At 42.8% G+C, this 26236-nt stretch overlaps 1 protein-coding gene across 3 annotated transcripts; it reads left to right on the top strand.

The window, feature by feature from the left end:
- The first annotated feature begins 474 nt into the window (after positions 1 to 474).
- Positions 475 to 26236, top strand: pals2b (protein associated with LIN7 2, MAGUK family member b). 3 transcript variants are annotated; one of them, XM_040019911.1, is made up of 14 exons: positions 476 to 605; positions 8541 to 8603; positions 11937 to 12184; positions 16210 to 16310; positions 16840 to 16992; positions 18535 to 18687; positions 19042 to 19269; positions 20060 to 20191; positions 20272 to 20368; positions 20677 to 20745; positions 20838 to 20999; positions 21084 to 21286; positions 22790 to 22918; positions 24827 to 26236. In XM_040019911.1, the coding sequence occupies exons 3-14, from the start codon at positions 12055 to 12057 to the stop codon at positions 25001 to 25003; spliced, it is 1734 nt and encodes a 577-aa protein (XP_039875845.1). In that variant the 5' UTR covers positions 476 to 605; positions 8541 to 8603; positions 11937 to 12054; the 3' UTR covers positions 25004 to 26236. The 3 variants fall into 3 exon arrangements, with proteins under 3 accessions (XP_039875847.1, XP_039875845.1, XP_039875846.1); XM_040019913.1 differs by lacking the exon at positions 18535 to 18687 and having other exon boundaries at positions 475 to 605; XM_040019912.1 differs by lacking the exon at positions 11937 to 12184.

Below are 26236 nucleotides of genomic sequence, written 5' to 3'. Positions count from 1 at the left end.
AGGGGGAACTGTTCAAACAGGACCAGCGAGTGAGTTCAGTTCAGAGTGGTTGTTCAACATTTCAAAACTAATTTTTCACCAGTTAGCAGCAGGCCTCAGAGTGAAGACGTTAAATGTACGCCCTGCTTTCTCTCACTCGTATTTTCCGCGCAAAGACAAAATGAAGAATAAATGCGGTGCACACCTGTAGGGCGCAAAGCAGCTGTGCTTTCCTTTAAAAAATAGCGAAATGAAGGTCAGCAGGACGGCACCGGCCATCTCTAGTTATTTTCTACTACATAACGCACATTACGTTAGAAATGCGATGCCCGCACAGTCTGAGCTGGACTTGCCTCACGTAATATCCATACGTGAATGGATGAGCGCATCACAATGTGACGAAAAGAAAATACTATCTACATTGTTTCCACTTCAGCGAGGGCCGGGCCGCAGCTTTCATTGGTCTGTGTGTCCTGACGTCAGGGAGGAGGCCGGGCGTGTCGGTTTGATTGACGTCGTGTGCTCTGGTAGTCTGCTGCGGGACCGGGACAGACAGCTGAGGGGGGTCTGAATGTCCAACCGGGACGATCGGCGGACTACCGCGAAGTCGCACGCGCCATCCACAGGTAAGTCACCGCTCGTGATCATATCCGAAACGTGGATGTTGGGAATTCATTCATCAACTGGCACTATAAATGGGAGACAAAGACACTTAGCTGTGTGTGTGTTTGAGGTACAGCAGTGGAGTTTGACAGAAGAAGGAGAGGTTCGTCCCCTATGCCTGTCAGAACAAGCTCCACTCCGACACGTAACAGCTCGCTGTGGGCGCTTACTGTGAACCCGGACGCGTCCTTTCCTCCCCCCTTTACTCCTGCCTATCGTGACGAGGAATACATGGGATGGGTTGTAGTCGTAAGTGTGCTTACGCCACAATGGCTCGGATGGGTAACAAAAAAATGGCCGCACGTGTGGCGAGATGGTTGAGCGCACGGTTGTCCGGTCAGCCAAAGCGGCTCAGGCGTTTGGCACGGGATGTGGCACACTTGTTCGAGCGCGCGGATCCGTGCGCCAGATCCGTGTGCCGATTCCAGGAAGATAAGAGGAAAGAGCTGCGGGTTGTTGCGCTGACAGGATGAGAAGGCTGGAACACGCGTACGTCCCAGTGTGACTGACTGCAACATCCACCAGCAAAGGAGGGTGGGCTCAAGGAAAGGACAGAGAGCGAGAAAGATAGATTTTTTACTCTGTCATCAGACCAAATTAAAACTCTTTTATTTCTTTTATTTTGTTGACTAGACAAAAACTTTACCAGCGAGCATCAGCACACTGAGCTAAAGCTGAATGAAAACACAGCAGACCCTTGGCTTGGCACAAACTGGCCAACCAGAGGTACAGCTAGACGACTGCATTGATTTTTATTTTCTGTCCTCCACTGGAAATGAATGAGTGCACCATCCCATAATAATCTCCTTACATGATGTCAGAACCACTTTATGCTGCCACTTAATCGAAACATAAAACCAGGGAGACTTCCTTGCTCAGAGGAACACATCACAGGGTCACTTGGCAAGCTTTATAAGCAGTTTAGCATCGTGCACGTGACGGGGGAAGCCCATGCACATACACAACATCACTGTGGATCTGTCCAGAGGTGCTACACAGGCTATGCAGACCCCTGAGAGGAATAGATGTATCTTGTTGCATCTTAACAGGCGCTTATGGGTGTTTCTCTGTTCATGTCAATGATCTAATCAGATTTAGTGACTCTCTTAGTGTAAACAAAAGGAGGAAAGGAAGGAGACTGAGTTAGTTAAGTACATCAGAGCAAGTCTGTAGTGGCTGCTGGGGATGTCCTTTAAGACTTCTGAGTCATGATTCAGGATGACCTTTATTGTTCTGCTGAAGTAAGACTTCTCAGCCCGGCTATGCATTTCCCCCTTGTGTCATCTCGGAGTTAAACATATGCCCCCGGTCAGTGAGCCATGCTGAACCCCAAATCCAACCCTCCGAAGCTTCGTCGTTTCTATTATTAATTATCATGTGTGGGAGATAGGAGGGAGGGTAGAGACATAGAGCAATGGACTGGGGAAAGTGGAGTGACTCAGACCTCCCAGCTATGAACAACACATGTATGAGAAAGCTGTTATCTACATAATAATCCCTCCCTGCCCTCCACCAGGCTGCACCTCCCTGTTGTTAACGTGTAACTGACACCATAGTAACTGTTATCATGAGCAAACGGCATCTCTGCGAACACCAAACTAAGCCTCAAGTGCAAAGGAACATTATTTTGAAAAGAACCTTGTGTCAGAATCGCTGCCAGGCAAATGTCTGGCAGTTTTTGCTGCAGCCCATACTGCTGATTCACCAGATTTTATCCATCACAGAGGCTTTAAAGAAGCATGCCACTACAAACCAGCAATAAAACAAGCTGTTTGCCAAAGAAGACGGCCTGGTTTTACATGTTTTTCTTGCTCAAATTGGTAAATAAAAGGTTGAATCTCCTTTACAAACTCCACAAAAACTAAGTGATGAAAATAGGGAAGATGATAGAATAAATATCTAAGATCAACAGCTTCCTCTTTTTTTCTTTCTGGAAGCTTATTTGCATTGAGATGATGTAAGGCCATCGTTAGCGCATACCAGATCAAAGTCTCGGTCCATTTCCTGGAGGAGGCTCAGCTAGCAGGATGCTGCAGGCTGTAGTTTTAGACAGAGGCTAAATCTGATTGCAGTATTTGGCAAAAAATAATTTTAAAAATCCAAATATGAAATAAGACAAAATCCTTCATTTTCCTTATCTCTTCTCCCCTTTTTACCATCCCACACCGCTCATCAGATTTCTCATTTTTAAACTTTTGCTGTCATTTTTAAGCACTGTTGCATCACCTCTCCCCGCTCCATCCCCTCCCTCTCTCTTCCTTAACACTAACGATCACTAGCAGGAGGCTGGGAAAGCGGAAAGGCTGCAAAGATGCAGGCATGGCCATGTGGCGGGTTAGATTATGTCAGGAGGGTACTCGTTATTAAGATGATGCGCGCTGGGCGCTGAGAGTTTCTGACGAGCTGTGTAATTATATCCTCCCAAGCTGTGAGGCAAAGCGCAGACATCCCACCAGCTGGAACCTCACCAGAGAGGAAATTGAGGTCATTTCTTGGTGATGTGTGGAAATCGCTCCAGTGCAGAAATTTATTGCCTTGAAAATGGTGGTGATTTGAGCATCAGGTGATGAGCAGAGGTAAGCGTGAATCAGCAGAAGGATGGAGCGGTTTGCTCATCGTAGAGGTGGATCGGGAGAAACTGAGGTGGCTTAATCAACATCCTGCAGCTGCAGTCATAAAGTGATGACTGTTTGGGAAACATGGTTATGGTTAAAAAAAATTAAGCATACACTGATCTGCTAAGATAGCCATCTTAGGGGGTCGCAGTGTAATCCTCTTATTGAGCAGCTGGAGTGACCTACATAGGGTTTGTCTGGAGGCAGAAGGTGATGGGTGAGAGGCACGACAGCATGGATGGCTATGTGATTGGAGTTGTTGCATGAATAGCCAGTTATTACACACTCATGTACATTTTCAAATACACACTGTTCTTATGAGTCTGCCACTGCAGCTCAAGGTTAAAGGAAGTTTACAAATTGCCCTGTAAACTTCCCCTGGAACCAGCCAGTGAAGTGACATCTTGACCTGAAGGCAGGACAGAGCTCACTGGCCTCTTTTGTGATTCTCAAGTCACTGAGGGGAACTAAGAGTGACGGCTGCTCTCAGAGCCCAGTTCTCCGCAGAGCCTGGGGCACAGGAGGATACAGAATAGGGGTGGACAGAATATACAAACATCAGCTGAATAGTTCTCACAGGATGGATGCCTTATGGGGCAGGTTCTGAGTGTGCATTTGTGCTTCACAATCCCAAGAGGCGTAGCACTGTTCACCGTAGACTATAAACTTGCAAAATGTGCTCACTCCCACACAGCAGGTCTCGGGTAGAGTTCAGATTTCCTGCTAGTGTGACCAGAACTGGAGGAATTAAAACCACACATCCCGCTGATGTTCGCCTGCGCCTTTAATAGCATGCATATGCACATGCACACGCACGCATGTTTACATGAGTGAAGCGGCAGTGATGTTTTGTACAAGAACAAACCCTCTGATCCTCTCCATAATCCCTCTTCCATGAGCCGTCCATCATCTGAGTGCTTGGCAACGGGGAGGAACTCGGAGGGCTCGTTCTTTCATACGGACCAGCCAATGGCAGCCAGGAATGCAAATCACCATTTTCTGTGATTTTCCGTCCTGAGAGTTGGAAAAGAGGATCAGACTGCAGAGGTGTTGAGACATCAGAGGAGTTCTGAGCACAGGACATGCTGAGTGAAAAGGGGAAATTATGGTTCAGTGGGGTTAGCATGTTGGCTGTCCTTCTACCTGTAGAGAGCGTCTGTTTTTAGATGGGGGTAGTGTCAAAAATAAGTTGTATAACCAGTCTGTGGGCTACTCTTGCTTGTGCTGTTGTTGACCCTAGCTAGCCAAAGAGAAGAGTAAAGTTATAACATACAAAGAGCTGAAGTGCACCACTGGCAGCCACTTTCTGTACTTTTCATGCTGTATTTGTGATTTTTTTTGAATGTTTTTTGTTTTTGTTTTTTTATATTTCTCCCATTTTTATGAACTCTGATGTCACACCCTTCCCTGTTGCAGTCCACTATTCAACCAATCAGCATTCACCCGATGCACAGCATCATCCAACTCAAGCAATGTTTAGTTGGGATTTTGAACAACTGCACAGAAACATGTTTGCATTGCTCAAAACCCCTCGTCATAGGGTCAGTGCAGGCAAATGAAGTCTGGTAATTCATCTCTACCAATTCTGCCAATAAAAGTGGTCAAATATCCAGCCAGAATGAATTCAGAAGCTTGTTGATGGCTACAAAAGGAGCATTAAACCAAATATTAATAGTAGTGTATGTATATATATTCGAGCCTGACTTTAGGCCCTGTTTGGATTAGAGAAAAACCAAAATAAATCCAAACATGTGCAGCCAATTCTACTTGTTTTTGCTTAAAAGTCATTAAAGATGTATTCGTACAAACAATACACCTCATTAAAAAAGCAAAAGCCTGAATTTATCATGATATTCACGCCCATGATGAGTGTGTGTGAACTTCTGACTGCAACATATGCAAACAGACACATTTGTGGAACCATAAATTCAACATAAGACAGATCAACCTGGTCACTGAGGAGCTTTGTGCAGAAAAATAAGCTAAGCAAATATCCATCAGATTTTTATGGACCTTTAATTACAATTACGTTCCTGTGCTTATAGCTAGACAAGGTTATTTGGTAGGTTCTTGAAAAAGTGAAAGGGCGTTCAGCAACCACTCTTCTTTGTTCTCCCTCTAGACTCTCATGTTTTTTCTCTCCTCCTCTGAACTTCCCAAGACTTGAGAGGCTTTCCCCACAACCTTGTCTAATCTTTAAAGGATTGTTCTTTTTTTTTTTCTTCAAGACTCCTAATGTGCCTTTTATCTGGTCCTTATTGTCATGCTCTAAATCTCTCTCCTGCTCGGCTCGTCTGACATTCTCTCACTCCCTTTTACACACTCCTCGAAAGGCCAGATTGTGACCCTTGCTGTTTTTTTCTTTCTTCCCATCTAATGGTTTAGTTTTTAGGGGGACAGATATAATATTAATATAGATAGTGCAGTCACTAAGGCACTGTATGGATGTGTATAGGAAGTGGTGAGTGCTAAATAACTACCAGTCCAACTAACCATGAAGACTCTACTGCTTTGTGTTTCTACTCTGTGTTGCAGACAATCCTGGAAGTACTGTGAACAGTAGCGCTCGATCTGCTTTGATCAGCATTATTTCACAACGGCTCCTTTGCATTTTCTTCTGCATAATATTAAACAAATAAAAGGTTTTTATACTGACCAACATATACCAATACTGAAATACCTGGAAAGGTCCGATATCAGCCAAATGATATATCATAGGGTTCTGTTTCTTTGCTCCTCCCTCCTCATTTGGCCCCTTCGATTGGTCCATCTTGGCTCCCTGCCCCTTGATGCGGATGATTAGGCGAGGAACTGCCTGGTGACTTTGCCTCTATTAACATTCTTCCAGGGGATATCTTTCACTTCCAGTGAGCGTGCAGAACCTGATTTTAATCTGTGTTGTATAATGAACTGACCCCTGTACTCTCCCTCTTGTAATAGTAGGTGACCAGTTAGCTCTGGTACGACTGGGTGAAAAAATACTGCGACAGAAATAAGAGATAACTGCTAACAAGTGATGGGTGGAGGTTCCTCTGTGTTGTCATCGCCTTTTTGTTAATTTTCTGTAGTGTGATTTTGCAGGAGGGTACTTGTTACCTAGGGAGCGGCTTAAGACCAAGATGTACCTGCGATGTGTGTGTTAGGGGAGTATATAAAAGAAGATTACTTTCTTGATTTGAGAGGTCTTCCAGATCATTTCTCATAATAAATAAGCAGACATAACTTGCAACTTTTATTAGACTATTGAAAGCCTTGACTGCTTGAGGTGAGAAAAATAAAGGAGAACGTGAAAAAGGCTGAATGCAGTGATCATGCAGCTATCAGTTATATGGAATAACAGCATTTCAAAGCAGGTTTTTCTTCTTTATGCTGGCTTGCATTTTGTAACGGTCCATTTCACAATGGCTCTTAAGGGCAGCGTGAATGTGTTTAACTCTGCCAGACTTTGCAGTTTTATTAGACACAATTAAATATCGTACAGCGGGGCAGGGCATGTTGCTGGAAGGAGCAGTGCTTTCTGCCTGCATTCACAGTTTAGACAGAAAAGAAAAAGAAGCGAGGATGTGGTGTTTGAAATGGCTTTTATGTGGCTGATGCAAAAATCCTCTTTGTGTGTGTATAAAGCTAATTCTGACTACTTAGACCTGAAGGTTCATTCTTGATAAGGAAAACAGGATAAAACATTTTCCTTCATATATGAAAGTCATCAGCAGACTTAAAACGCCCATGTTCTGAATACCTCATGTGCTTAGAGAGTCCTTCAAAGTAGGTGGAAATGTAGGATATAAGACAAAAACAGGGTTTGTACAATTCTAACAAGTTAATATGGTATGATCAACTTCATTCTTCAACACAGCCTGAACTCTCTTATCCTTTTTGTATTTTCTTTAAGTAGTCTTCAGGAATAGTTCTTCAAGCTTCTTGAAGGACATTCAAAACTCTTTTTTGGATGTTTGGATCTTCTCTGGCTGCTTTTTCTTTTGTTCTATAACAAGATGATCCCACACTGCTTCAATAATGCTATGGTTCACACCTTGCAGAGCTCAATCCACGACTGACAGTGTACCATTGTGTGTTTTTCTATCCTTGTATGCTTTTACGGTTTAGGAACATTGTCATGCTGAAACGTAAGCTATTGCCAATGAGACTCTTTCCAGAAGGTTTGTATGGTGGATCAAAATCTGCCAGTACTTTCTGTTTCATAAGTTGATCAATTTTGGTAATATTCCCAATACTACTGGTTAAAATGCAGCCCAAAACCATGGTAGAGTCTGCACCATGCACCATGTTTTACAGATGGCTGCAGACACTCACTGTTGTGTCTTTCTCTTGACCTGCTTCGTACCTATTGATGAAGGTTTGAACCATAAATTTCCCAATTGGAGTCCCTCCACCATCAGACCTGTTCCCACTGATTTTCAGTCCAGTTCTTGTTTAATTTGGCATACCTCAGCATTTTCTCCACGTTTCCCCTCTTTAAGAATGGCTCCTTGACAGCCATGCTTCCACTGAGACTGTCTTTACTGTATTTTCATCTGTTTCTTAAGGACATGACTTTACTGTTTATCTTCTTTAAATTGTTTTGTTAGGTCTGTCCCCTTTTCCCCATAGATTCGATTAAAGAAATGTGAGCAAATTATGTGTTTTTGCGACAGGCTACTAGTAACAAAGTCCTCAAAGATACAATTTAAAACTGAGAAATGCACAGCTTTAGTAACACTCCATCTTTTCTGTACAGTTTCTTTCTTAAATATCAACTGTGCTGGATAAACAGTGAAAGAATGACTGTATCTGCATTACAGTGTGCAACAGCACGCTGAGACAGAAAAATCTGTAATACGACACCTCAGATGCTGGCAAACCTCTGCATGAGACTCAGACAGGTTTGCAAGTCAAAATGAGAAGAGAGGTTTACTGGGTGTGAATGCATACCGCTTCGTCATTACTTTCAGAGAATAGTGGCCATTTCCCACACAATGCCAGCTGATGATGCGGGCATCGCTGAATAGCTAAAGACATTAAATTGTCAGGGATTTCTGTCTAAAGGCATCCCACGAGAGGAAGGGATGACATAGACAGATACAAGTAATAATTCACAGGGAGACCAGAGTTATTGGGTGGGACTGGTAAGCACGACTGTGTATCTGAATCCTCAAGTGAGTTTATGTGAGGAATGATGAAAACTGGCGAGCAGCAAAGCAAACAGGACTGAATATTCATGGCTCATACGGATGATCCTCACAAACTTTCACACATCTCCCACCCCTTCCCCTGTCTTTTCAGGTCTTCACAGTTGACTGATGAGCAGCCAGTAGGACTGGGCTTGGGCTACACCGACTGGCATAGGTAAACACAACTTTCTCAACCCACCGGAGATGTTGAAATGTGTTTTTTTTTCTTGCATGCTGACATGATTTTGTTGGTTCGCTGGGAGACCTGCCAGCCAGAACTGTGTTGGTCCGGAAATCTTTACTTTTAAAGATTTACTTTTGAATAAGTAAGGAAGCAGCTGGTTTTCTTTTAAGTGTGTGTGTTTGTGCTTGTGTACCCGTGTGGATTTCACTTTTGACAGCACTTCCTCTGTACTTGAAAGGGCCATGCTGATGTTAAACTAAAAGCGTGGGATTAAAGCATCAGTTTTATATAACCAAACTCTGTATATATTTATTTAGCGTCCCCAAATCTTACCTGACTGACTGGCAGAAAGTACAGCTTTTGCATTACTGGCTATTATTAGATGTCATTGTATTTTCGATAGAATACGCAAAAGCTTCTCTCTGTCTTCGCCTTTTAAAGTACCAGCATGCATTCTTTTATATATACACAAATTTGCTCATTTCTGAATAATAGAACAATTGCTTTAATAATTTATAGCACAGTCTTGCTTTGCTCATTACAGATCTGGCGCTTGTGGATCAGTTGTTTGTTTGTTTTTTAAGTCTGTGCAGTCTTCCCAGGGTGCTTTCTTATGGCACGGTGCTTTAGTTCTTCTCATCCAGCTGCTCTGCCTAAGTTAAATTCTGTGTGAAGTCGGCAGTCGCTGCCTTACTTTCTAAAGACGAGCAATTAGATCGACGTTTTAGAGAAAAAACCTTGCGTGTGCGATCAGCCGTGTCGAGTGCCTGTAGTTTAGTTGGAGAAATGTGCTGTGACACTGCACTGATGGCCAAAGAGAAAATCTCTTGCTTCCCTCTGCACTCAGCGTCATTGCCAGTGTGTTGCAGTGCGTCGCTAAAGGCCATTTCAGCCCTTGCCAAGCACAGCTATGTAGCATACTTCAGCCCTGTGGACATGTTTGAACACCAGATATGGCGAAAGAGGGAGAGAGAGATTCTGTAATCCAGTGCTTTCGTGGCAGGATTAAAATCCCGCGTCCTGAGTTGGGGGAGGGGTTGACTGGTATTGCTGAGGATGGGGTGGAGGGAGAGGCGGGGTGGATTAAAGCCTACAGATTTGCTTCTTGCACAGCTGTGACGCTCTGGGAGGAGCCTGATGGGGGGCAGTGGGAGGAGCTTGTTCTAGATTATTCTCATTTTTGCTTCCATGACTTTGGTCTTGATACAGAAATGAAGATTTGAATCTCAGGTTAAATCACAGCATATCCTTCGCGTCTTATAGAGTGCCATGGTTGCACTAATTCAGGGGTTCTCAAGCTGACTGTTGTTTCTTGCATAGCTGTAAAAATTGAAATGTCTGTCATTAGTTAGCCAGTCCAGCACCTGCTCACTCAGTGCTCCTTTACATGGTGACCAAAGCACATCGTCACATGTGTTATACAAGCGCAACTGACCTGCTTGTAGCTGCTTTCTGCAATCCAGTTAAGTACTCTTGATGACAGCAGTGTAGAGTTGGCTAGCTGCAGTACTTTACAGTAGTGTCACTGCTGACATGATATTATAAGTTGTGTGGTTCTTGTGTGGTTGATGCTAAGCTTTTACGTAACATCATGCTAGAGCTAAACGCATCAGAGCATTCAGCCAATGTTTGCTCCCTGTCATCATAACATCTAAGTCATATTTGTACGCACAATGTATTTATTGTGATTATACTTTTTATATTATTATTCATAGAGTAATGGCCCATAGGCTGGCCTCCTACAAAAATGGTCTAATTGGACTGTGCTGACATGGTCAGGCAGCTGTTTGTCTCTTTGTTTGTCTCTAAACCAAGTCGTAATCAGATGACAGACTAGGGGAGAACTTCCAAAAATATGGAGTCAATAATGTGTTTGGTATCACATCTGCTAATGCTAGCACTGCTTAACCAGCAAGATTCCTTGTGATATTAAATGGAATGCTAATTTTGCCTGATAAAAAAATAGGCTTTAACAAGTATTTACTGAAGAAAAGGAAGAGCCAATACTTTAAAGCAGGGGTAAGCAATGGATTTTTCCAAGGCGCCACATGAGGAACTGGGACTGTTGTTGGGGGCCGCACCACTAAGGTGAACTGAATTCTGGTCAGTTCCTAATTTTATCCCTATATAAGCTTATCAACTGCCCTTTAGTATTCACTTTAAAGCATGTAATTTAAACATGTGAGCTATACTGAACTTTATGATTATGAGCTTTTATTTAGCTCTTAGCAACTTTATGCCGCATAGCCTCAAAGAGTTCTTAGTAAGTATAGCAACATCACTTGCCTTTTATTTCCAAGAGAGCCTTGCTGTGATGTGTTAAAGTATTCTTTGTGAAATGTTACTTAATATCCTCAATATAAATCAGGACAGACAGGGTCAAACGGTTATTAAGATAATATTTCTGTTAAGAAACAGTCATGCAGCCAGCAGCTTGTGCAGACGTACTTAGGCTAAAGGCAGAAACAAGAAAAACTGCAGTCCAAAAAAATGTGCATAATCCTGTCAGCAACTCGAGTCTACTCATTTAATGAGATGTAAGGTGGTGAGAGGCACATTCATTTTAGGGGGGGAAGCAAAAAATTAAAGAGAAAAAGCTCCCGTTGGGCTGAGGAAGAATCAAAGAGTTGGACGACCACTGAGGGAATTCGTGCGAGCACAGTGTGCACAAACTGAGAGTTTCTGGCTTTGAGCAGAATAAGTGTGAATGGGAGCAAGAAGGAGGACAAGAATGGGAATGTAGGGTCAGGCCCTCTTTAGTAGCACTTATGTAAGATTACTTACATAATGACACATTCAACTAGTGTGTGTGAGTGTGTGTGCCTTTGTCTAGACAAGAGGGTTAACTTGACTTTGGGTGGGGTCAGGGATACAAGAGGAGGGGTACTCAAGCAGGCCTGGTAAAGGAGGATCGTGGGATTATGTGTGTGTGTGTTTATGTGTGTTATCAAAAGAGGCGGGGGTAGTAGTATGAGAAGGTATTAAAGTCAGAGTACAGGGAGGGAACTAGCAGGCACTGAATGCATGTCCACATCTGTGAGTGCTATCCAGCTTTCTGCCTCTCTCCGTCTCATTTCACGCCTGTCTTTGCAAACTCGTCCAACTCGTCCAACCATCAGCCTCTTTTCCTTTCTCTTTTTAAAAAAATATCTTCCTTCAGCTTTCCTACTTCTCTTCACTCCCCTATCATTCCTCGTCTCTTAATATCCTCTGATATTAATCCCATTCTACTGTCGCTGTCTTTGTGTCTCTTCTCTCATTATTCGCCCTCAATCCCCTCTGTCTCTCTTGCTCCTATCTCCCCTTTCTGCATTTTTTTTGAAGTGTGGAGGGTCAGCAGTGCCAGAAAAGACAAGACAGAAGACATATTGGCAGAGCTACTGGTGGTTTACTCGTGGTTAGCCTTAGCATACTTGTGGCAACAGGGAGGAAGAGCTTGGCGATGGTCACAGCAATGGAGGATTCCTGTCCCAATGGGGCACAGGAAGAGGAGGAGGTGACACCCCTGGGACAGCATGCCGTGGAGGGGCCCCCGGCTGTACGATCCACCCAGGGAGCAGAAACATCTGGAGGTGAGGACAGTAGGAGGAAGATGGGAGCTTTCAAATATTAGGATGAATAGTGGGATATTGTTATCTTTCATTTAAGATGGAAGGCTTTAGATGGGTAACTCCAGTGGTTTCTTCAGCTTCATGTGGAAAGTCTTTAGAGCGACAGTTCCCAACATTTATATCCCCACAGTTGTGTCAGATTTGCTTGAGTCCCCTGTGATGGATACCAAGCAATGAATAAATAAAGCCTTGTCCACACAGGACAGCAGTTTGTTAATGTGTGTTTAATGCAGCTAATGATTGGTTGCTACCAGACAGGCTAGGTAACATTAATGTATTTACTATTCTGTCATACGTCAATCAACGGTATCCTGTGCTGTGATTAATTTATCAGTGGGCCAATATCATCATCATTTATAAATGAAGATTTAAAAAAATAACGAAGTAAAGTAACAAATACAAAAACTGTGAGCGACGAGGTTGCGCAGTTTGCCCACGAGAGAGCACTCTGCAACTTTCCTGTTGACAGCACATATTTGAAAACCACAACAACCAGTCTATTGGAGCAGATTCAGGCAGAGGGTAAAAAGTAAATAATAACTGCACACAACAAGTGTTTCATATGTCTGAAAGAAGAAAAAATTTTGCCCGATATATCCAAAAAAAGTTGAATTTCAAAAAAAAAAAACAGGTTCTATTTTAAACCAGTGCTAGTTTAGATGAAGAATATGTTTTTATAACTAAGGGGACTGAATTTCAGTAGATAAGACAATTTTTAGCATTAGAAATTTTTCCATTTCTAATGCTATTTGAACGTTTATCCAAATCTTTTAGCAGTTATCTGTTACAACCAATAATTTCTCAATCTTTATTAATTCATTTTAGAACTACTTTATTTGACTTTTATTCTGTTCTACTTTGATTAATACATGAATTTGAACCTACATTAGCCAGTTTTACCTGCAGCTAAGTTTCAGTGAATTTTTTAAATCCTTTGTCCGTTTTAGCTAACATTTAGCTAGCTAACATTTAGCTAGCTAAAACCTGCTAATAATATTTAACACACATCAGTTTATTCAGTTCTCTTTTCAACAGTTTATCAAGTAAAAGCCAACTGATTCAGTCATTTATATTATGTATTACTTTAAGTTAGCATTTCAGATATCCTTGATTCTTTCCTAAGCAGTTTAAACATGCTCTCAGTCCTCCCAGTTAGCGCCTTGGTGTTACAGCTGACACAGGATAAGCAAGTGTAATTATGTTTAAAGTAGTTTAGGTAAACAGCAGTATTTCAGCCTACCTTTGGGATCCAGTCGAGCGGTTAAGAAGCGCTGCTTTACAGCAGCTTTAGCTGTGAGAGTCCCAGGAACTGCACTGCACTTCTGAAAAAAGAAAAAAACACCCTCAGATATATTTTGTTATGGATGATGTGTCAGTGGAGTTGCTTCTCTGACAGTCATCTCAGAAGCTAAAAAAAAAATAAAAATAAATAATGATACCATGTTTAATACAAGTTGCGAGGTTTTTTCTTTCTCCTGGGATTTCATTCCTTTAGAAACAGAGCAGTGATCTCTACATCAGCATTCAGTGCACATCGTGCTTGTAGGTGTGCATACCGATGCAGTGGTTAGATGTTGCAGACAAAAGTGCCACAGAGGGAGAAATTACAAGGAGGTAAAAGAAAGTGATTCATTATATGTGAATAAATCATCTGGAAAAAAACAACTGTTTGGTGCTGTAATCTCTTAGCTTTAACAACTCCTTCAGGCCACAGCGTTTGGATCTCTGTGTCATATTCCAAAAGATTATGTAGACTTTAGTTTGAAGGCTTTAGTTCATTTCCCAACTTTTACCGGACAGAAATTTTAACAGGTAATATGCACAGAAGCGTGGACGAGTAAGGGTTCCTGTTGTCGGGGATGCAGTAAGTAGGTAAAGGTCAATGAAGACGACACCGGGATATACAAAAGGTTTCAGCTGTGTGTTATTGTGTGTATGCTTGAGGCTTTCACTCCGGATATGTTCATGTTTTGCAGTAAACGTAGCTTTATTTATTGCATACAAGTCAAAAGTTAGTTGTGCCATGGTAGTGTTAAGTTTCCATATTCGTCTTGTCTGTGTGTGTCTGTGTTTGTGTGTAGACGCCTTTTCCCGAAATGACCGTTGCCCTGTGGAAGATCTGTGTGTGGTTCCCCCAGAAGAAATAAATTATTGTGTCCATATGTCCGTACTGAGTCTTAGATTGTGCTGTTGTGCCTTAAATACACAAAGCTTCATTGATATACAGGTTTGATTGTCTGCAGTGCTGTTTTTAACCTTCTTCCCCCCTATTTGTCCTTCTTAAAGAGGATCATAAATATTTAAGGTCTGTTTTGCACCGAGCCTGTTGTTTATGCAGTCTCCCTGCGCTCCTGTGGTTATCAGACGCTGTAGAGCTCGAGTTGAACCGTGACTGTTTCAGTGCAGCAAACCAGAGAAAGCAGAATTTAAACAGTGATTAAACTGAGATCTAAATCACAGAGAGGCATTCATTTGGATAGAAATGAGCAACCAGAAGGAAACATGTGTTACACAAGAGATGCTACTTTTTTCGGTAATATTTTACAACTCTCCCACATGGTGTGATGCTGCAATTTATCCTGGTTAAAATGCGTTCCAAACTTTTAATGCTTGTGCCTCTTTTACATAAGAAAAGCTGATTAAACATTTTTAAAGTGCACGTCAGCAGAGCTGCGCTGTGGTCAAGTGGTAAAGGGTCATATCGCATTTGTATAAATGTCCTGAGCGGCTCCTCAGTCCAATATGACTTCGATTCCTTTCTTTCTCTATTTTTCATCTTTTTGTTACTGTTTCTTTTAAATAAAAGCTAAATGTCCAATATTTTTAATAGGTATACATGCCAGATTGCAAAACCTACCAAAAATATGATATATAGACGTCAGCATTTCATAATCTGTATTTTCAAAGCAGCGATTTGGTATGGGGCACTTTATTCTAAAGAGGGGGCTGAAGTCATAGACTATAGCTTGACTTGATGACATGGAACATGTCTCAGGGTTTAAGAGTAATAATGGGTTAGTGAAGCAAAACGCAGAGTGAAATCATAGAGTGAATCAACTGTATACAAGTGCTGACCGGACATAGTTATTACCCACATAGGTGTAAAATGACACACACATACACATACATTTCCAGGGATTTAAATGGCTAAAATGTGCTTAGATTGGCTTTAAGACACTGGCATTAGGGCGTTCAGCTAGCTGATACCTACAGTCCACACCTCTCCCTGTCTCTGTTTATGTTAACAGCATAGAGGCTGACTGCATCTGAATCCAGGAGCCTTTAGTTGAATGTTTAGGGCCTTGAGGGAATCTGGAAAAAAAAGCACTTTGAAGCTTTAAAGTTAAGCTTTTTTAAAGTGAATATACACAACTGTGCACACTCTGTGCAGACCAGGCTTAATATTCTGGGGTGCTTGTCTGTGTATACAAAGTATGTGTATCCAAAACTCTCCCAGAGAACAATACATGGTGCCTGTCGGCCAAATCAGCTCTTGACTGACAGCGCTGACTCAGGGTAAGACTGGCTGCCTTGACTCAAAGACCATTTGCCAGCTGTGTTGTGACATTTGGGTGAAAGCTGGCCCAGACAATACTTACTGTAACATGTTTCAAGCCCAGCTCGTGACTTGTGGGCCACAGCTGGCACACACTGCACTTACCATATTGGACCATCTTATGCTGTCTAGGCCACATATCATTTTCAGTGATGTAATTAGTACCAAAAGCATCCCAGATTAGATCCAGATGTTATCCTGGCTGTGGAGTTTAAACTGAGTGAAAGCATGCCCGTTCACTGCATCTGAAACATTTGGGTCTTCTTTTGCACTGGAGTGTGAGCAGATCTCTTTTTGCTGTTGCTTTGACTTCAACGGTGTCATGGATGTTTACACTCTGAATGACTTTCAGGCCTGGCTAACTCGGCTTTTCTCTTTTTCTCTCTGTCTCTGTTTCTCTGGATCTTTGTGTCTCGTCCCATCCGTCCAGCCATGCAGCAGGTGTTGGATAATGTGGGTGAGCTGCCCACCTCTGCCGGAGCCAAAGACATCGACCTGCTCTTCCTGCGCGGCATCATGGAAAGTCCCATTGTACGCTCTTTGGCTAAGGTAGCACACACACATAGCTCAGGGCAAGCAGCAGGGAGCAGACAAACCACTAGCCAGCTTCAAACTCCCCCACATGTTGCTCCCAGCAGTACTTTGCTTGATCTGGCTGAGGCGCTGAAGTACAGTAAGGCTTTGATTAACACACAGTGCTATGTGCATCAGACCTAATGCATAATGACGTAAGAAAATTGTGCAGCTTTGCATTTCTGTGCCTTTTTTATTGACAGTGCATGCACCTACGAACACGCCTTCACTGCTGTTTGAAGTCTAGTGTGCAGTGAGTTCAGTTTAATCACAGCTGTAGCTCCTCCAGACAGGGTCTTGTCATGTTGTGCTTTTTCAAATGCTCCCTGTAGAGCATCATATCATATCTACAATCACGGCTACTGAGCAAGTCTCACTTTCTGTCATTCAGTCTTTGCACATCCAAATAAATACCAACAAAACCAGGAAGGTTATGAAAGGCAACCGCCATCTTTCCACTTTTCCTGAGCTTCTTTGTCTCACCCAGGCTCAAGAGCAGCTGGAGGAAGTGAAGCTGGAAGCGGTGCAGGACAATAACGTCGAGCTGGTGACAGAGATCCTGGGCGACATCAACAACCTCAAGGTTAAAGACGACAGCGCGGCTGAGTTGTCTCGAATCCTCCAGGAGCCGCACTTCCAGGTGAGCCAGAGCAAGAGCGAGGACAGTTAGGTAGGCTAGAACAGACGCCGTTAACACAAGCACTGGTTATTAACTTAGCTTATGAGGTAATATGTGGCAACCCAAAACACTATGATAAACCAGATGCTGTTTTACAGCACTGTACTTATAATGTTATGTCATAATCAATACATAAATTCTGGTGTTGCTGCTCTCTGTTGGCAGCAATAAAACTTTCACTGTCTCTTAAAAGCAAAGCGAATATTGACTCTGAATCTGGGAACAGTGTCTCCCTGTGGGCCTCATGAGGAATAAGACTTGTGTTTTATCTAAAGCGCTCTTGTTTAAATAGGTCTTCAAAATTGTATCCTATCATATTGGTTTTGGCTTTGCTGACTCTTCTGCTTCATTGCTAAATGTCCTCTTATGCCCTTTCTCTATTCTATATTTCTTCATTTAGCTGTTATATATTGACCCTCCATACGTTTGTTGAGTGGCACATTGTATGTTTTCATCCTCTTTTCTATTTCTACATCAACATTCATTTCTTGATGCTCCCTGAGAAAAAGTGGTTAGCTTGAAAAGAATACAGCTTTTTAAATGCAATCATTTCAAATAATTATTGAATTTATATTATTCCAAGTGATGCACACTTTTTTCCACCTTATTCTACTTTTTTTATTAGCAGTAGTTGTTGTAATGTTACTGCACGTTTGTGAAATGGGGACTGCTTTTCATCTGAACAGTATGTCGTACTCTAAATGTTACAACACTAGCTACAGTGGCACAGATCAGATGTTTTGGAGCCTGCGCTCATGCATCAGTAGAACACTAACCTCTGTGCCTGAACTTAGCAGGGGCTTTATACAGGCAGGGCCAATAGGAGGTAGATTTCTGAGCCGAGCGAAGCCCTTGCACCAATCAGAGCTCTTTGTGCCTTTAGCTGAAAGATAAGACTCTGTTGACCTACTGAGCAATAGAGATACGGAGGGCGGAGGGGGGAAAGCAGGCTAGGTGGGAAAAGGAAAACAGATATTACATCACAAACTGAGTGTTTGATTTTACAGACTTTTCGTATTCTTCACCAGTGAGCGGTTGGTGGTGATTTGGAACCAGTAATAATATCTGGGGAAAAAGCAACTTGAATGAAAGCTGTTGGAGGGATACTCACGAATCAGACATTAAGTGATTAGATTTGGGTGGTTATCCATATTTGGGATTTTATCCATTAGATGATTGCTTTTTAAGCTGCACCTAAATTATTAATATGCTGGTTGGCTGTTTGGAGGTATAACTGTCCCGTTTCACTGTTATAACGTCTGCCAACAGAGCTTTTCTATTCACTTGAAACATCAAGTCACAATTTTGTTAATATTACTGTGAGGAAGACTAAATTTCCACTGTGGTCACAAGTGACATTTACAATAAAACTACTGAGGGAATGGACTCAGTAATGTATCGACTTTTCTTTTATGAAAGTGTAATTGTGCTTCTTTGTCTACAATAAGATGTAGTTAAGCCTCAGCACTCGCCTACCCTCTCCTTTTTTTTCCTTTCTCTCAGTCTCTTTTAGAGGCTCATGACATAGTAGCCTCAAAATGCTACGAAGCCCCGCCTCCGACTGAGACAGCCAATGACGCAGCGGTGAACAGCGCTCTTATGCAGGCCGATGCCGTGCGCATGATTGGCATTCGAAAGAAGGCCGGGGAGCCACTGGTGAGAGGAGACTGCACGCTGACTGAATGTGTTAGCATGAGTGTGCCACATTATTTGTTTGATAATTCAATTTAAAATGCTCCAAAAGCTGCCAACACTACAAACATGGTCAATAGGTTACTAAAATTAACAGGGGTGATGCTTAGCAGAAACCCCAAGAATCAGACGACCCCCCCCCCCCCCCCCCCCCCCCCCCCCCGCCCACGAGCCAGCACCTGGTGACAGTGGGAAGAAAAAACTCCCTTTTAAGAGGAAGAAACCTCTGGCAGAGGCTCCAGGCGCAGGGAGGGGGTGAGTGTGAGTGCGCAGGAATCAGAGGTAATAAAACATCCCTCTCCCTCTTCTTCCTCTCAGGGTGTGACATTTCGTGTGGAGAAAGACGACTTGGTGATCGCGAGAATCCTTCACGGAGGCATGATTGACAGACAGGGTCTGCTCCACGTGGGCGACATCATTAAGGAAGTAAACGGGAAAGACGTTGGCAATAATCCCACTGAGCTCCAGGAGATGCTCAAAGACTGCAGCGGAGGGATCACCTTGAAAATACTCCCGAGCTACAGAGACGCTCCTGCTCCTCCACAGGTGAGCACGTACAAGCGCAGGCACGCACTCTCCTGCTTATGTAACCGGTGACAGATGTTGGGTGGTGGCACCATCCTGACGATATGTCCTACGGCCTTCCCACAATCCCTCGCGCAGGAATTTGAACTCTGGGAGTCCTATTAATAACACTCCAGATGCTATCTAGGTCACACTAGCAGTTTCTGTGTCATGCACGCACTCCAAATACACGCACATGTGTTTGGAGTAATTTCATGCTCTCTGACATGCAGAGTACAGTAGTGTGTGACGCTGTTGTACAGTTCCCCTCAGACACGCTCCAGTTATGTCTTCTGTGTAAAAAAAACCACACATATATATATATATATATATATATATACCTTGAATCTTGGAACACATAAACCTGGAAATGCTTATAAACTGAATGAAGGGCAGTAAAAGTGAATGAGACGTAATGCAAAATCACTTCCTGCTCTGTGGCTCAGAGCGCGCTGCACAGTATATTTCACTGGCTTGTTTTATTACTTCCTCTGGCTGCTTGTTTAATCTAATGCTCTGGCCAAAGCACTTACCCTTTCTAGCAAAAGCCCATGCAGCGTGTTGACGCAGCATGAAGAGCTGTGTCGGCTGCGGCTGTGGGAAACGGGCCGTAATGGGTGTGAAAGAGCTGCCGTCACCATGCCGACGTGTGAGAAGCCATGCTGAGTTAAAGCTGCTTTGTCTTTCTTGTTGTTTTGTGAACGCCCATCTTCCTCTTCAATCCTAATTTAAGCACTTCAGGAGCTCACACCTGTTCCTCTGTTCCTCACAGGTGTATGTCCGGCCATACTTTGACTATGATCCCGCCAACGACAGCTTGATCCCCTGTCGGGAGGCAGGTATGGCCTTCAAGAAAGGTGATATTCTTCAGATTGTAAACAGAGAAGATCCCAACTGGTGGCAGGTGAGCCTTCCTTCACAGACTGTCTTTGACTGAACTTTAAACTTTCAATTTTCTAAATTTAACTTTGAACTGATCCCCAGGCATGTCACGTAGTGGGTGGTGCCACGGGTCTGATCCCCAGTCAGTTCTTGGAGGAGAAGAGGAAAGCTTTTGTTCCCAGAGACTTGGATGGATCAGGTGAGTACCCTACCTGTACTTCTTGGCAGTGATGCCAGACCTTTGTGTAAACACTCTGTGAAACATTCCTGAGCTAAAACTCACCCAAGTTCTTAATGTCTCTCTTAAGCCGAGGCTGTTTTTGAAGGGATGGAGTGGCCTGTGAACTGGTTTACTGCCAGACCTCTATCACTTCTAAAGCTTTTAGCTGATTGATGGCAAAAAAAAGAAAAGAAATCATGGGTAGTTAGTATTTTCAGTGCATGCCTGCCCCCGTCTGGCCAAATGCTGTAACAGCAAAGATATAAACGTGCATATTTGTCTTGCAGGAATTCTTTGTGGCACCTTGGCTGGAAAAAAGAAGAAGAAGATGATGTATCTAACAGCCAAGAACGCAGGTCAGAATATTCTTCATGGTCTAGATGTTTGGTTAATGTCTTCATTGTCTTTCTCTACAAGTGGCTAACAGCTTTGAAATGTCTTTGAACAGAGTTCGATAGACACGAACTGCAGATCTATGAGGAAGTGGCAAAGGTTCCTGCTTTCCAGAGGAAGACGCTGGTTCTGATAGGTGCCCAAGGAGTGGGCCGACGCAGCCTCAAGAACCGATTGATGGTCCTCCATCCCACGCGTTTTGGCACCACTATACCATGTACGCCACACTCGGGTTTCTAACCGCTTTTCTCAAATTTTGCCACAACAGTGCAACATTTACCTGATTCATGTCTTCTGTCAGACACCTCACGGAGACCCCGTGATGAGGAGCTAGGCGGCAACTCCTACCACTTTACCTCAAGGACAGAGATGGAGGCTGATGTGAAGGCCGGCCGCTTCCTGGAGCACGGCGAGTACGACGGCAACCTGTACGGCACAAAGATTGATAGCATTCACGAGGTGGTCGCAATGGGACGCACCTGCATCCTGGATGTCAACCCGCAGGTATGAGAGGGGTCCAAAGCGAGCGAATGTCAGTGGCAGGGTTATTTTCATGCAGTGAAGGGTGGCTTTGACGTGCAGCATTTACTCACTGTGTTTGACCTTCAGTGAGAACATTGGAGAGTTTTGTTAGGTGAAGTTTGGACCAGCGGGGACTGTTTGTTTCAGTTGAGTTTGCATTGTTTCAGAAAGTTTACTTTCAGTTGAGTTTTTATTAGTTCCACTTTTAGATTTAGTCTTTTTAATTAATCTAATATTGGTGGATGTTTGTCAGGGGAAAAGTTCAGAAATGACATCATATATCAGAGTCATGTAGACTTGCCAAGTCTTAGTGCACCAAAGCCTTATGAGACAGTGTGGTTTTCAATTGCAATTTCAGATCTACTTTTAAACTATAATAACCTTGTGTTAAAGGATTTGAAAAAAATATGCTACTCAAAAGCACTTAAAGGAACACATTAATCAGTATAGCAGTATAGCATCAAGTCAATTAAACTTCTATGATATCGATCTGATCAGTTAAGTAGCAGAGGCGGTACTTAATGTTTCTTGATTGTTTTTTCACTAGTTTTCCATTTAGCTAAGGCCAGTGTCACTACTGTTATTATGAGGTGATACTTGGGCCCCATAGAGGTTGGACAAAAGGTCTAACTCCTCCAAGATGGCACATCAACTCATGCCACTACCAGAAGGTTTGCTGTGTCTCCCAGCATTGTCTCAAAAGCATGGAGGAGATTCAAGCAGTCGGGCAGTTACTCTAGGAGATCTGGTGAGGCCCGAGGAAGGTCCTTAACCCGTCAACCATTAGTCAGTAGGATCGGTATCAGCCCCTTTGTGCAAGAAGGATGAGCACTGCTGAAGCTACAAAATTACCTGCAGTAGGACACTGATGTGACTATGTTTGACCATACAGTCAGAAACAGACTTCATGAGGATGGTCTAAAGACGCCTAAGCGTCTTGTGGTCTCTATATTCACTGCCCCGCACCATGGAGTCTGATTGGCGTTACCTTTAGAATAACAGAATTGGCAGGTCCACCACTGCCATTAGTTATCAGGATGAAATCCTTGGACCCATTGCCAGACCCTAGGCTGATGCGGTGGGTCCTGGGTTCCTCCTGGTGCACGAGAATGCCCGGCCTCGTGTGCAAAGAGTATGTAGGCAGTTCCTGGAAGAGAAGAACTCTGGGATATTATGTTTCCATCTATCCAACTACCCCAGGGCCAGGTCCCTGTTCCAGATCTGGGAGGAGACCCCCAAGGACACCAGCCAGTCTCTCATAAAAAGCATGTCCCAACATTGTGAGGCATGCATACAAACTATTGCTGCAATGAAATTTTGCCAAAATGTGTCATTGTTTTCACTTTGATTTGTGGGGTGTCTTTGAATTCAGACCTCTGTAGGTTGACAATTATTATTTGAAATAACGTGGCATCCTTTCATTCCTAACACATTACCTGGTCCATGTAAGTATAGTATAATGAAAACATCTTTGTCTCTCTTCAGGCTCTGAAGGTACTGAAAACAGCAGAGTTCATGCCTTATGTGGTGTTCATTGGAGCACCAGATTTTGATACTCTTAAGGCCATGCACAAAGCTGTGGTGGATGCAGGCCTCACAACTAAGCAGCTCACGGTAGGTTAATAACACCCATGCGTAACAATGGGATGAAGTAAACACACACAAACAACCATGCTCTCTCTCACACACACGCACACACGCATACATAGTGATATGCTTACATTATCTGTCACTGTTTTTTGACATTTGAGCCCTCACTTACATATCATGGGGATAACTGTGCAATATTTTATGTCAACTGTAGTCAGTCACAAAAACTATGACTGATTCACTGAGATAAAAGACACACTAAAGACATTTGAAAAAAAAGGGTCTGGTGGTAACTGGTGGCCTGAAGGGAATACGTTTGCCTCTCATTGTTTAAGATTTTGTTCTCCCCCTGGTTTTATTAATGTTTTTAACACTTTTAAGATTAAATCACCCTCATATGCTTTCTATGTGGGCCTTACTAAAAATAGACTGAGGGACAGGGTGGCTAAATATAAGTATGCCGATTTGAATGACCCTGTGGCCAAAACACTGCCTGGAAGCAGATCATGTTACTTGCTGGTCAAACAAAATCCTTCTAAAAGTACCTTAAATTACATACAGTCGTGGTGAAAATAAAGTACACCGTCTATCATCTCTATCATTGTGCATATCAGAACAAAAAAATCTGAGATGAACAACAGCATACAACATATTATGCTATGTTCTTAAAGCCAAAATGCAGAAGCGTCATGTTAAAAGTGACATAAACCCCTTGATTTAGTAGAAGCACCTTTAGCAGCAATAACTTGAAGTATGACTTCAGTAGTCTCGCACATCGTTGAGGAGGAATTTTGCTCTACTCTTCTTTACGACGTTGTTTGAACTCATTTGTTCTCGGAAGCTCCCACCAAACCATTTGAATCAATCTGAGGTCTAACATTTTGACTGGCCCATTGCAGCAACTTGATTCTTTTCTTTTTCAGTCATTCTGTTGTAGATTTGCTGCTTTGTTTGGGATCATTGTCCTGTTGCATGACCCAAGTTTTAGCTGTTGGACAGATAGCTTTATATGTGGCTCTAGTAGAGTTTGGTATACAGAGGAGTTCATGGTCAACTCTATGACTGCAAGCTGCTCGTTTCCTCTGGCTGCATATCATCACGCCTCAAACACAGTGCTTGGCAGTTGATATGAAAGTGTTTGTACTGATGTGCTGTGTTTGGTTGCTGTGTGTTATGGCCAAACGTCTCCACGTTGTTTTCATCTGTCCAAAGGACATTTTTCCAGATGTTTTGTGGTTTGTTCAGATGCAACTTTTTAAACTTAAGCATTGCTGCCATTTTCTTTTTAGAGAGACGAGCATTTGTCCTGGAAACCCTTCTAAACTAGTTCGTTTTTTTCCTAATTGAATCATCATGAACTTTCACATTTATCGTGCTGAGGCCTGTAACCGGTCTGACCTTGAGGTGAATGTGTTTGGAAGTTCATTCCTGGGAAGACTGGCAACTGTCATGAATGCTTTCCACTCGAATGCTCCAGACCGGCAAGCTGGCAAAGGTTCTGCCTTTATGGAGGTCCTTACATTTGTTGATCATCAGTTAATCAGGCGATTTTGAATTGATTGACAGCACCTGGCCTCTTTTAGCAGCACCATATCAGCTGCACATAATACGGAAGAAGTAAGGGTGTAGTTTTTGTCTTTGTCGTACTGTTTCTGCATTTTTGGCTTAGTTTTTGTAAGACGCAGTCTGTTGTGTTATATTTTGTTCTTCTGTTCTTGAAAGACCAGGTTATTTTTTACTGTGACCTGAAAGGTAAAACCTTAGAATTGACAGAGGGTCTGCTTTCTTTTTACCATGACTATAAATATCCATACACTCATCATTTGTCCACCTGTCCTGGTCTTCACTGTTATGTGCTGGACACTGACACTCATGCATACATACATACTTGGATTTATCCCCAGAACTGACCCGTCCTTCATGTTTCTGCAGGATGTGGATCTGAGGAAAACGGTGGATGAGAGCGCCCGCATCCAGAGGGCTTACTGCCACTACTTTGACCTGACCATCATTAACGACAACCTGGATAAGGCCTTCGAGACGTTACAGGCAGCCGTGGACAAACTGTGCAGTGAACCCCAGTGGGTCCCAGTGAACTGGGTATACTGAGGACTAGCACCACTCGTTACACTGTCCAGTCTACGTGGGCCTCAGTGACCCACCAACATGTATGTGTGTATGTGTGCGTGTGCTTGTGATCACAAAGGCCAAAGAAGACGAAGGGCAGAGATACTACTGCAAGTAATCAATGAAATCTCATCGCTCTTTCTCCTCTCGGGCCTGCAACTTTTTTCTACTCGAAACTCAAAGGGAAAGAGTGCTTATTTATTTTATAACTTTTTATGAAAGATCTTTCTATTCAGTGTGGGATTACGGTGAGAATGAAACAAACCAACCATGAGAAAAAAGAAAAAAAGTCGTGTCACGTGCTCGGGCCATACTTTTTTGCATTAATTTATTGTTGTAGTGTCGCTTTGTAGTCGTTTTCCTTCATTTTTAAATACTTCTATCAGTCTTCCCTCGCTGACACGGAGGATTCACGGTCGCCACCCGAACTCCAAAACAAAGACGAGGACAAGGAGATCGATGACAAGAACTTGAAGCCGTCATTGTCCAAGAAATCTCGCATCATTGCTCTGTTTTCTTTTCACCTTCATTTACTTGAATCCTTAATGTTATTTTTTTAATGTCGTCGGCCCCAAAATCCTCAATCGGTTTTCTCCATGAGCGAGGGGCTAAAAAGCTCATCCGGTATGTAAAAGAAAAACAATGTTATGACGTACTTTTTAAAAGATCAAACACCATGTCTGTTCATTTTCTCTAGTTTTATTTTGTTTTTGCTATTTTTTTTAATCAGCGTGATGATTAGTAGAGTGTAGCATTCAATCGTTTACTTCTATCGTCTGTTTGTCTGCAGTATGAGTGTCACAGTGTCATTGGCCATCATCTTTACCTGCTACAATGTGTTAATGTTTTATTTTTTGTGAATGTGGCTCGAACCCACTCGCTCCTTAATGATCCTCATCTTCAGTGTTGCGGTTATGCCAAAGCCCTTGTGATCATGCTCTGAATCAAATATTAAATTCACAGTTCTTAAATCAGATACAGAATTTAGAAAAACCTGAAATCTGTCCTGGACTTCGTGACTTCAGGATAAAATGAGTATTAAATCACTTTAGGTGGATATTCATTGCAATGTACAGTAAATAACATTTCAAAATGCTGAGGGTATTCTGTGACAGCCCTGCTGCCTGTTCAAGTGTTTCCACATCAACCTCATGTCTTCTTTTTACATTTTTATCAGCAAAGTTGTGATGAATAAAATTTGATAAACCTCATAAA

This window comes from Simochromis diagramma, unplaced genomic scaffold (genome assembly GCF_900408965.1).
Source record: "Simochromis diagramma unplaced genomic scaffold, fSimDia1.1 OVJJ01000753.1, whole genome shotgun sequence".
NCBI lineage: Eukaryota > Metazoa > Chordata > Actinopteri > Cichliformes > Cichlidae > Simochromis > Simochromis diagramma.
Note: the sequence above shows the minus strand (reverse complement) of the source record. Positions and strands in the feature narration are given on the sequence as shown.